This window comes from Lipotes vexillifer, unplaced genomic scaffold (assembly GCF_000442215.2).
Source record: "Lipotes vexillifer unplaced genomic scaffold, Lipotes_vexillifer_v1.1 scaffold763, whole genome shotgun sequence".
Classification (NCBI taxonomy): Eukaryota; Metazoa; Chordata; class Mammalia; order Artiodactyla; family Lipotidae; genus Lipotes; species Lipotes vexillifer.
The window spans coordinates 3,631,647-3,644,786 of NW_006770909.1; the positions used below are offsets into that span (position 1 = coordinate 3,631,647).

The 13,140-nt window shown below is 37.7% G+C and overlaps 1 protein-coding gene across 1 annotated transcript in view; it reads left to right on the forward strand.

Moving 5' to 3' along the window:
- The window catches only part of LOC103082076 (uncharacterized), a 69,220-nt gene extending 63,477 nt beyond the window's left edge, over positions 1-5,743 (forward strand). The window contains exons 5-7 of the mRNA XM_007446440.1: positions 275-417; positions 3,638-3,835; positions 5,698-5,743. Of these exons, the coding sequence (XP_007446502.1) occupies positions 275-417; positions 3,638-3,835; positions 5,698-5,743 (387 nt within the window). The remainder of the gene's footprint in view (positions 1-274; positions 418-3,637; positions 3,836-5,697) is intronic.
- Positions 5,744-13,140: the final 7,397 nt, after the last annotated feature.

Here is a 13,140-nt window from a genome sequence, read left to right on the forward strand (position 1 = left end):
TTTTTTTTTTTTGCCGTATGTGGGCCTCTCACTGTTGTGGCCTCTCCCATTGTGGAGCACAGGCTCCGGACGAGCAGGCTCAACGGCCATGGCTCACGGGCCCAGCCGCTCCACGGCATGTGGGATCCTCCCAGACCGGGGCACGAACCCGTATCCCCTGCATCGGCAGGCGGACTCTCAACCACTGAGCCACCAGGGAAGCCCGTTAATTTAATAACTATTTTTAAAAGTTGATAAAGCACTTGCTTTTTCTTTTTATTTGTTTTTCCTTCAGAATTTGAACCTTTCATTTCAGGATTTGGGGGACCCTTATCAAGTTGCAAATTTTAACAGGATTCTTAGAAGACTAATTCGAGTTGAAACCCTCTGGTTAGTGGATAATTCACTGGTGGATTTAAGTGCTGCAAGATTGCCAAGGTATCTGCTCCCTAGCGTGTCCAATTACTAAGTTAAAGTGAAGTCTTTGCTCTATGGGTACGTGACCATTGTCTGTTCATATTGTGGCTCCTCTCATGTGGTCAGGTCTTAGTGAGAGTGCTAAGTGATGCCTGGGCAAGGCAAAAAGGGAAATTTATAAATCAAAATGTCATACTTTAGAGGGAAAAATCTATTCTTTTTCAAATTAATACTGTTATTATCAATTTTTAAGGGAGTAATTTGTAATCATAGAACAGATTGGCAGAAAAGCCTGCTGTGTTCCTTGCATTGTCAACTGGAAATACAATTACATTATATATACATTATCATTCTAAGTTAGTGATTTTTTGTCATATTCTCTGAACACTTGTGGGGAAAGACTCTACAGGTAGTTGACAAGAGTCTTGGCTTCAGGGTCACATTCTAATGGAGGGGTAGGGGTTGCCAATCAGAACAGTGACAAAAACAAACCAAAAATTTTTAAATTTATATGGCCTCCTTGATATTCCAAGGACCCTAAGCTCCTGAAGTTAAAGATAATCTGTCTCTTTGCTCAGGATTGCTTGAGAACTCTGTGGAGAGCTGCCCTTTGCTTCACCAGGCAGATGGGTAGCTGGAGTGAGCTCTGGTAGCCATCAGAGGGGCAGACAGAGGTTCTCAGAAGAGAATTAGGAGATGAAGGAAATCAAGCAGCCACAAGAAGGAAGGGTAAATCCCAGAGCAGGTTAAGATACATCTCTGAGCTGGGCTGAGGTAGGGCAACAAAAAGAGATCATCAGGGGTGGGATAGGGAGTGTGGGAGGGAGACGCAAGAGGGAGGGGATATGGGGATATACGTATACGTATAGCTGATTCACGTTGTTATACAGCAGAAACTAACACAGCAATGTAAAGCAATTATACTCCAATAAATATGTTAAAAAAAAAAACCAAACAGATCATCATAGTTGCACAGGAGAGGGAAACAGTCAGGCAGACAGAGGAAGTGTCAGAATATGCAATGGTCCCTGGGTATCTTCGGTCATTTTCAAAGCCCCTTCCCAACTTTAGACAGACTTGGATAGCATTTGATTTTACTTATGTTCTTTGCAAATGACAAATTTAAAAATACCTAAATAAAAAATTTCAGAGGAATCTTAATATCATTGCCACCTTAACTTATTCAGTTACTTGATGTTAATTTGTTCAGTTTTTTTTTCCCCCAGGCTCTCTTCTAGGGATAAAATAGTGATGCATTAGTTATATTTTTCTAATACACATTTAAATAAACAGACAACAACGACGAATTTTAACAGTAACATAGCCTACTTTGGAAACACTGAACTAGAAGACCATTAATTTGGAGTATGTGAACTTGACTTGATCCATACCAGTAAACTTCCAAATCTTTGCTATCATATAAAAAAGAAGAGAGAGAGAGAGAAACTCCAGTGACTGAAGAAAAGACTTGACCGAGTTTTAGTATTCTCTAGATGTATTCTTTTGGCCTTTCTTTCTTTAGAAATAGGATGTATCATATAAAATTATATAATTGCAATTCAAACTTTACAACTGTCAAATCAATGTATCAAGAGAAAAGAAAATTGATGCATGTATATTCATAGCCTCCTTCCCTTTTGGCCCAGGTGAAAAACCACACTTGGTTTGCCATTCGTCTCCCCTAACATTATCCGACTGACTAAGGATCTGTGGTAGGGTGAATCAGAGAGGCTGAGAAAGTGGCAGGGTATACACTGAAAATGAGAGAATGACTAGCAGATGAGAAAACAACAGATTTCAAGAAGGACAGAGAGACAGGATCTGCTTGGGTTGGGTTTTCAATTAGAAATTGCAACAGTACTAACGTGCATCTAAAGATTATGTATAGGGACTTCCCTGGTGGCACAGTGGTTAAGAATCTGCCTGCCGATGCAGGGGACATGGGTTTGAGCCCTGGTCCAGGAAGATCCTACATATCGTGGAGCAACTAAGCCCGTGTGCCACAACTACTGAGCCTGCACTCTAGTACCCGTGAGCAACAACTACTGAGCCTGCATGCCACAACTACTGAAGCCTGCATGCCTAGAGCCCGTGCTCCGCAACAAGAGAAGCCACCGCAATGAGAAGCCCGCGCACTGCAATGAAAAGTAGCCCCCGCTCGCCGCAACTAGAGAAAGCCCGCACGCAGCAACGAAGACCCAATGCAACCAAAAATAAAAATAAATTAAAAATAAATTTATAAAAACAAATAAAGATTATGTATAACCTAGGAAGGAGTGGAAACCTAAAGTTATCAAAGATATGATTAAAAGACTGTAAAATATCCATATGGAGAGGGAATGGAAGAAAACAAGAAAAATGACAATAATGGATGTGAAAAATTACAATGAAATCTGGGTGGGTTCAAACTGAATTTGTGTTTTTCATGCTGCTTTGTGGCTGTCCTTTCTCTGTTTAGCACCATATTTACCATTAGCAATAATTATTTACTAAATGTCTTTGTGGGGTATGAGGTTCATAAATAAGTACCCTGTCTCAGGGTATTAAACCTCAGCTTATAAAGGAATTTTTCCTTGAGGTGAGGTGTCAGTGATAGATTTGGAATTATTGTCTCTACCTGCATGGTTTTATACAATTACAGTTTTAAGGCAAAAATATGAAGAAGCATTATCTGTCAGGAAAATGTATTCAACCTAAATGCCTAACGCACATCTCTTTTCCTAAGGATAGCTTTTAGTTTTCTTTGGTATAAAAAGGCCTTTTTTTTTTTCTGATTTAAAATGCTATTTCTCAATAAAGAATTTAACTACAGAAAAGTAGAAAGAAAGGAAAATAATGAGAATCTCACTACTTAGGGGCAATACTCTTCAGAAGTTATCATGTTTCTTTGGGCAAACTTTTATATTGCTGACATTACATGCAGCTCTTCACTCTTTCATTCAGGACTTATTGAGAATCTACCATGGACCAAATACAATGCCAGGTACTGAGTGTATACATTGGAAAAAAAACCAGATTCCTGCCCTACACAAGCTTACAGTCTTATATATCCTGCTTATTTTCTCTTAATATTTTAATATACATATTTCTCTTTTCTTCCCAACCACATTTGTAGAAAATATCACTGTCACACCTTTGAGAGGCTATGGTCTAGGTGAGGCATGCTAGTGTTTTTCAAGATTTAGTAGTTTACCATCCTCTTTAGGAGACAAATGACAAGATGTTTATATTTTATATCCAGCTGCAGAGTTTTAAATATGAACAAAAACCATCTCACATCTTTCAAACAATTGCCAAAGATACCTCAGATACAGCATTTATCCTTGGCTGAAAACCATATTGAGACTCTGGCTGGGCTCTCCAGTTTGCGGTGCACGCCATTGGAATCCCTTACGCTCAAGAGGAACCCTTGTGAGTTTCACCAAAACTACCGGAAACGGTGAGGCCCCAAACGCCTTGTCACCTTTTGTACTTCACTGAATATTATACTTTTAACAGTTGTTCCCCTCTTGATTAAATTTGCTCAGCAAGTATTTATCTTATTTACTATGTATTGAACTTTTCATGCTTCTAATCTCACCTAAAGAACTTTGAACTGATTTGTGTGTGTGAGTTTAATCTTTAATACACTCTTCTCTCAGTTAATTTATGACTGCTGTACAAACTTTAGGCTCCTCCTGTAATGTGACTTTACATACACTAAGATGTTTCATTTTAGACTTTCAATTCCTATGCATTTTCTTTCATAATGTTTAATAGATACTATACCTTTTTAAAAATTTCTAAATATAGGTTCCTATCAAGGTCCATATGACCATCTTATAAATTGTTTATTCTCTGGCTTTGTTTTCACCCTTTGGGCCACAAGGGCACCATTAATTAAGTGAATACAAAAAAGTAATTGATTTGATCTACTCTAGTGGTGGAAAGAGCTGGAAAACCTGCCAAGAATAAACCATTTGTATTTCTTTGTCACTACTTGGGAACATTCTTAATGATAATAATGGAATCTAAACAACCTTGGAGTGTGCACCAAGTAATATGGTAATATGGTAATATTTATCTCCAGCTAATTCCCAGCACCACTATTAGTGTACTTACAGGAATTAAAAGGGTAAAAACAAGCCACTGAGTTCTAGAACCTATACTTGCCCCCAGATGACCACAAGTCATCTCATCTCTCAGTGTGAATCTGTCCTACAGAGCCTTAGATCATCTCCAGACTCCATTTCTAGTCTATGATTATAGTCCTTCCTCCACATACAATTTCAACAAAAGACAGTTCTCATTACCATCCTTTCTCACACTGCCATTTTCCCAAGACAGCAACTGTATTCCAGAGGCCTGTATAATATTAGACTCTTCAACCCGTGATGAACAATGAAAATTGTCAAAGTAAAAATTCTAATCTCTGTTGGTACTACATAAATCTCATTACTGCCGTTGTCTTCCCTCTGATGTAGTCTGAAAGCAAAATTTCATATTCTGTGACAATAAATTCTCAAATTGCTTTTACATAAGTGAAAACTAGCAGCACAGTTGCTTTAATATTGAACTAATATTTAACCATAATAATGTTTTGAAGTTTAAAATTCTATTTCCTACAGTCAGAGGAGATTTAACTAGACTTTTCAACATTATTCATAAAAAAGCACACTTCTAGTCACAGAGATAATTTATTAGTATTACATTTCAGTTTGGTTAATTTATATGTGGGGTTTTAGAAAACACCTTGGTCCCAACTCAGTCACTTGCCTCCCTTCAAAGAATTCCTTATAACAGTAGTGTTAGATCAATGATCTGAAATCTGATATGCCCTGGGGTCTCACTATAAATCTGTCTTCAGAATTCATGATGTGGTATAGAATTATGTGAGAATGAGGGATATAATGAGGTTGTCCATTTTCCTAGTATTCACTCTATTGGATTGAGTCCAAAGTGGATATATACTGACACTCACGCTATAGAAAGCCAGGTTGTATTGACTGAGGTAGTGCAGGGTTGCTTTAAACAGAAAGATGTGGTCATTTTAAAGTATGAGGGAAGGATTTAATTATCCACTCCTGCTAAGGAGCTAAGCTGAAGTCCCAAGTTCATCCAAATTTGGGTTTAGTTTTCTAGCCAAGATTCCACAAGAGGATTAGAACAGCATTCATTATTTTGTCATTTTGTCTCTGTCGAGGATTTAGGCCAAACTTTCAATGGCCCTTTACATCACGATCAGAATTATTTAAGTATAAGCTTTTCTTGATCACTGACACCTAGAATTGTGACTGTCTTCCCCTTCCTCCTTTGTTTCAGATCCTCCAATAAGAAGACAGCACAGTTCAAAAGAGAAAGGACTTAACGATAGAGCTAATAGTATAAGTCCCAGTAGGTAGAGGGCAGTCCACTTTCTGGGACACCCACAGGCAAACTCTTGTACCATTCTTCAGAAGTCAGTGTTATCTTAGTTCACCATAGTTTGGCTTTTTAAAAAGAAAGTGACTAGGAGTTCCTGCCAGCTAAGTCTGAACATTGGAGCCAGAAGACTTAGCTTTTAATCTTTGCTCAGTCACCTACAGGCTTTATGATCTTGGATAAGTTACTTAAAATGGGGGATAAAAACTAACTTGACAGAATTGTTGTGAGGATGAGATAATGTGCAGAAAGCATTTAGAGCTAAGAAAGTCATGCAGCCAATAGGAGCATTCGAGGAGGTTGGCACCATCATTAGTTGACTCGGCACATCACCTGAGAGGTGTCAGCATCTTTCAGCCTGGGCCAATGCCAGAGCCATGCATTTCCTCTGGCCTGAGCGCCCAGAACTCCCCAACCAGGAAACCTGTCCACTTGAAAGAAAATGCTGCTTTGTAACACTGCTAGGCATACAACTACTGTTTAACTGGGTTGACGTGAAAGACTGCTTCCTGAACCTGGAAGTGACTGTCTAAATTGGAAATGTGAGCTTCAAAAATGCTCTCTGTCAAGGCAAAATCACTCAGCACAAAATTATTTCCCACCCCTTCTTATAACTCTAAGAATTCTTCCTTAACTATCACTAAACAACTTGGACTTGCTTTACTCTAAAAAAAAACAAAACAAAAACTTTGAACTTTATAATGTGTACATATATTGTGACTTCATTCTTTCTCTTATGGTTAGTTGGCTAAATACACTCATTGACTTTCTTTTTCTTTATAGGACTTTGTAAAAACTGGAATGACATTCTATTATAAAAACAGACTATGCAGTTCCACTCCTCTGCTCAATACTTAGAATCTGCTGAACTATCTAGTATCTCACTGACAGGGCAAGCTATGGGAGGGTCATCACCTCAGTGAACGTGAATAGTATTTCACTGTAACCTCATTGCAGAGACAAGGAAAACAGAATAAAGTGATAGCCACTCACCTTTCTTGTAACAATAGGCAAAGTCTACTCATTTATAAGGGAGTAAGTGAAATACAATGCTTTTGTTCAGTATAGTTACTTTTATTTTTTTCTTTAACTTTTGCTTTAGAGTGTTCTCCTGTTTGCCAAACTTAAAAATGCTGGATGGGATCCTGAAGCTACCACAAGACACTTCACCACCAGAAACCAATATTTTTTCAAAAATATGTATTGTGTCCTAATGCAATCTGTATAGAAAGAAAGCAATCACTATTGTCTTTAAAAATTAATAAACAAGAAATGCATGATTAAATATTGCAACATATATATACACATTATGTATTTATGTATATTGATGTCCTTTAAACCAATTATCTCCAGTTTTTTTAATTCTATACCCTATCAATCAATAAATTTTGAGCACACACATTTTAAATGATTTAATTTATTTTATTTTATTAGTTAATTTAGTATTTAATTAATAATTTTTATGTAGAAATTATATACATAAAATACTAAATAAATATATAATATATATTTTAAAATATAAAATTAGAGATTTTTAAATGATGGGATAAAAATTTAACATGAATAAGGGCTCTAAGATTTTCCCACACTCCAGGGACGCATCTGGTCCACTCTCAGGACTATAAGCCTGAGTGTGCTTGGAGTGTACTGCTTTAAATATCTGAACCTATCAAAAGGAAAAGGGACAATTGGAAGTACCTTGCACAATTTTAAGCCACATTCACTGAATTCTTCATTTTAAACATTCTGTCATTTATTAGTGATTTTCACACAGCAGAAATTTAAGCCTTATGTTATTCATTAAATACTTAGAAAGTAAACAATAATGATAAAGCTTCTTTTTGATCAGAGAATTTCACAAGTGTGATTTTAAAATTGACTTCCCTACATGCTAATAAGAAAGAACACAATTCAATTTAATTGCTTTCAAAATTTAGAGAAAGCTCAACACCCAGATCAACTTATGACCTTATATTTGTCCTTATTTATAAAGACCAACTTAGTTGCAGAACTAAGGTTTTCCCAAGATGGTTTATTGATTAACTAGGGATCCTAGCATGAAATAAATAAAATATTTTCTGGGTCATTTTGCCAAGAGTGAATGCTGCTTGTAAAATTATATAACAAAGATTCTAACAAGACCAAGACACAGTTACTTTCCTCAAGCATCTTATGAATGATTGAAGACAACACACACATAAGACCTTAAATTCAATGAAATGTGTTATGAATATCTATTATATGAATAAAGTGGAAGAGATTTAATTGTAAATTATGGAAAGCTATCTGAGATGGATATTGAAGCAGAGTAGACTTTTCACAGGGAAGAGGTAATAGCAGACTCTTCCAGACAGGTGACACAACATGAAAAGGGGCACAAAGACCAGAAATCGTATGCGAGTTAGGAATGGGCTGGCTGCAAAAGTCAGAGAAGCGTATTGACAATGGCTTAAAGAGTATTATTAATAAAAATAGCTATAATTTTTGAACATCTATGTATCAAGCATAGGACAGATACTACGTATCCATTATTTAAATCCTCAAAAGACTATGAGGTTCTAGTTATGCTTATTTCCTAGGCAGGAATATCTGAGGCTCAGAGAGGTTAAGTAATTTGCTCAAGGTCAGTGACACAAAAGGTATGTCACACAACTATCACATGACAAAGCCAAGGTTCAAGCCCTGAACACCTTTCAACACTCTTGCTGCCTCTTCTAGTAATTTGGTTCTAATTTTAAAATTCAAGATGGTATTTTTGTGTTTCCAGGGACAGCTTCATCTTCCATAATCCATCACAAATCCTAGCATTTAATCATCATCAAGGATTCACTATTCCTTGAACATACCTTAAACTTTCCTTGTTCAAGTTTTTGCTTCTTTCTGCAATACTTTTCCCTTGAAGGCATGCCTGAGAACATATTTTATCCTTTCAGTGCTTGCTTTGGATTGTATTTCCTCCAAAAATCTTCCCTCATCTTTTCAATCAGACCTGTTTCCTCTGCAGTTCCAAAGTACTTTTTAAAAAATATTGCTCTTATGGTATGTTTTCTCATTAATGCCTCAACTTGATTAAAAAACAATTTTTAGACGTTGCTTGCTTCCAGAAAAACAGGGGCTTTAATCAAATAAGAAAGTGGGACCCATTTCATTTTAGATGTTTACACATGTAACCTTCTGCCTCTCTAACTGAGGCTGGGAAGACGTTTTCAGTAAAGGCCCAGAGAATAAACATTGTAGGTTTTCTTGGCCATATGGTCTCTGTCCTAACCACTCAACTCTGCCATTTTTAGTGCAAAAGCAGCCATAAACCACATGTAAATGAATGGTGTGACTGTGTCCCAATAAAACTTTTGTTTACGAAAGTATGTGGCAGGCTCTAGTCTGCTGACCCCTGCTCTAAATTTTAAGGTCATGTGCTTGATTGCTTTACTCGTTATCAGTATTCACTGTCCTCCCTGGAAGAAGTGTATAGTTCCTCTACTTGAAGTCAGATATGTCAAGCAACTTGATTTGGCTAGTGAAATATAAGTGAGTCTGACATATGTCATTTATAGGCAGAAACTTTGAGAACCAGTTTGTGCTTTGTCACACTTTCTTTCCTTGGGCCACACCAGCAGGCAAATTTCCATTTAAAAGCTTCTCCATCAGTCTAGGTCCTGGGGTGAATATGATGTGGGGCAGAGCTACAGTCATCTTACATAGGACGTATAGCAAGAGAGAGTACACTGATGTCATCAACCTAGAGGATTCCATTTGATGCTGTACCATAGCCTAGCCTTTCCCAGCTAATATAGCTCCTTAAGCTTAGGGACTGCAATTTAACTTATTCAATGGTGTGTTTTCCCCTACAAATAGCAGGGTAGGCATGCAAAATGTTGAATAAATGGATAAATGTCTATTATAGGAAACCATGAATGGGGTAGTAGAATTACCAGGTAGGACACAATTATAATACTTTAGGTGAAATGTATTAAAATTTTTTAATTAGAGCAATAGTATTAGAAATAGACACAAGTTATGAGAGCATGAAAAACTGGGGAGTTATGACAGCCAACAAAGTATTTTATTGTTTAAACTAGTTTGAATTGAGTTATTACCTGCAGGCAAAAACATTCTAACTGCAGGGAAAAGCATGGGTTTCATAAGAGGTGCTGGGTGGATAGCTATGAAGAATAATGGCTAAATGCACCGCAAGCAAGGGTCTCAAGATATATATCACACTATTTCTAAGAGATAGCTTGTGTTGAGTTGCAATCTGCTTTTCTGATCTTAAGAGGTACAGATTCTATGGGAAGTGTGGCCAGAGGGGGTTGACTTAAGTTGGTGATGCTTACCTACGCCAGAGGGAACCGACTGGACCGAGGCCAATGGACCGAATAAAAGTGAAACCCAAAATCGAGTCTACCTATTCATTGTGGTGCCAGCAGCTCTAATAGCTATCAACAATGACAGGTCCAGTAGTGGTATTGCTATTATTTCAAATAAATCTGTTCACTTGACCTGTGTAAAATACTTCCTTGCATCTTCTATAATCCCCAGAGATATGAGCCACTCACTCCCACAGCCTAAACATACTAGCAGACATACTTTGTTAGGAAATATGCAGCGATTTTTTTTTTTTTTTTAAGCAGCAGTAGAGGTATGTTTGTGGGAATTTTGTGCATAGGTGCCAAAGATGGGTAACTTCTGGCCATATTCTATTTAACTCAATAGAACCATACCAAGCTCCCATTCTAAAAAATTTTACGTACATCTATCCTTCTGAAATATTCAGTTCCTCTTCAATACACGGGGCGATTGGCATAAAAAGATTTCCTAATGCCACTTAATTTCACATCTAAGTTTGTGTCCCAATTCCATTCTTACCCTGAATGGCCCATGTGTATAGGTTCATGATTATCTGAATGGCTTAGCTCAAAACAGTGGCAGGAGTTAATTGTGTAGATCCTACACCTACAACTTTCTGAGAGAGGGCATAGTGCAAATAACTCCTTTGTTAGAAAATAATTCCAGGGAGAGAAGCTCGTTCAGTATATGAAGAAACCTTACATATCAACTACATGTCCAGCTCCTCAACAATATCCAATGAATGCTTGGATCAACTCTACGTTAACCTGTAAAAGATTTTCCAGTTCACATTTGAAAAAATTGAGGGATTAGAAATATTTGAGAAAACTATTTTTGATCCATTCTAATCTTTAAGCAGTTCTTCCCTGTATTGAACTGCTATCTGCCTTCTGCAGTTTCCAACTAATTGTTCAAATCTTTCAAATAAGTATAATTAATTCCATCTTGTAGGGAATTTTTCTCAGCTTCCAGGTTCTTAAAAGTACCCTGATATTTTCTCTTACATTACAAGGGAAATGTAAATGGTTAAATGAAGATTCTGTGGGGTGAGGACGGTGAAAGAAGGGTAGAAAAGCTAACTAGAAAGCCCAAAGTAAGAAAAGAATTTTATCTTCTTCAAGTTCTATATACATCTAAAGAGGAAAATTCCTAAAATGAATTCCCTGTATCAAATCTTAAGAATTAAGTTAGCAGGGGCTTCTCTGGTGGCGCAGTGGTTGAGAATCTGCCTGCCGATGCAGGGGACACGGGTTCGAGCCCTGGTCTGGGAAGATCCCACATGCCGCGGAGCAACTGGACCCATGAGCCACAACTACTGAGCCTGAGCCTGCGCGTCTGGAGCCTGTGCTCCGCAACAAGAGAGGCCGTGATAGTGAGAGGCCCGCGCACCGCGATGAAGAGTGGCCCCCGCTTGCCGCAACTAGAGAAAGCCCTCGCACAGAAACGGAGACCCAACACAGCCAAAAATAATAAATAAATTAATTAATTAATTAATTAAAATTCTTTAAAAAAGGAATTAAGTCAGCAAGCTTATTTTTCAATTCCTTTAGAAGTCATCTGCTTCCAGTTATTATTTCTTTCCAGAACAATTATAACTAATTGCTTGTCATTATATTCCCAAACTGTGTTAATAGATGCCTATCTTTTTAAAGGCTAAATGCAGTCATGAAACAAAATTTCTAATTAGTTTTAGAGCTTTGGAGAGATGCATCAGTATTTGAATTGTGCAGGTGTATATTTGCTTATCTGCTTCTTTTCTCTTCCAAAGAAGTATTCTATGAGATCTGTTCAGAATTTCTAAAAGTTTACTCCAAAACTTATTGTAATACTCTACAAATGTCATAGTGAAATCTACTATTGCTAAAATTTTCTCCAAACTCTGTGTCCTTGAGCTATAAATATTTTAAGATACTTTTCATTCTATAGCTTATAGTCTAGTTATTTTTGACAATGTCTAAAATGCAAGTTTCTCCAAGAGCAGGATTCATCTTCATTCTTCTTTATACTCCTCAAAAACAAAACTTTGTTCTCAATGAGTATTAAGTGGACGAGTGTGAAATTCGAGTGTATCCTCCTTGAGGTTAAATCTCTAGGGCTGGAAAAAAACTTGTATTTAAAGAAACATTATAGGGCTGAAAAACTTTTTTATGAATACCAAAAATCTCACTGAGACAAGAATTCTTCAGTGGGAGAGAGGTTAGCCTTGAGATTGCTCCAGCTTCTTTTCTGCCCATTTCCTCACTCCTTCCCCTGACCAAATCAGACCTTAAGCTAGAAGTTCTGTCCTCCCTCTTCCTCCAGGCCAAGAGGGCTGAACTGCTTGGACACTGATTACTGACTCCACTGCATTTTTTATGGGTGGAGCTTTCAAGGGGGCTTTGATTTTCCTTTTCCTAATTTTCCTCCTTCTGCACTTGGAAAGTGGTAAGGGCTCCAGCTTTCTCTCCTCCCTTCCCTCCCCTCCCCATTCTCTCTCTTTCTCTCTGTCTCTATCTCTCTCTGTCTCTGTCTCTCTGTCTCTCTGTCTCTCTCTCTCTCTCTCTCTCTCTCTCTCACACACACACACACACACACACACACACACAAAGACTTTGCCTCTGTCACTCTCCTGCTCAGCAGGAGACTGTCCTGGTCGGGGAGGGGTGCCTGCCTGGTGGTCTAGGCCTACTCAGTGCTGTGCAAATAAAGCAAATGCTCTTTTCTGCTTGTTGTCTCCACGCTTTCCTGGGCTGGCAGGTGTAGCTTTTTGTTTTGTAAGGATGGTCATTGCCTAATATTAAATCTGGGCACAGTAGGATGGCACCTACTCACATATCTAACTGGGGTGAAAGTTCTACTAAATCCCAGTGTAATTTACTAGACTTGCCAATGGCTTTTGGGGCAGAGACTTAATTTATAATAAAGTGTTATTTTGTTTAACTAGTCATTGCTCTCTTCATTTACCACCTTCCAGAAAATTGTCAGAGGTATTTTTCTGGGGAAGGATTCTGGCATTCC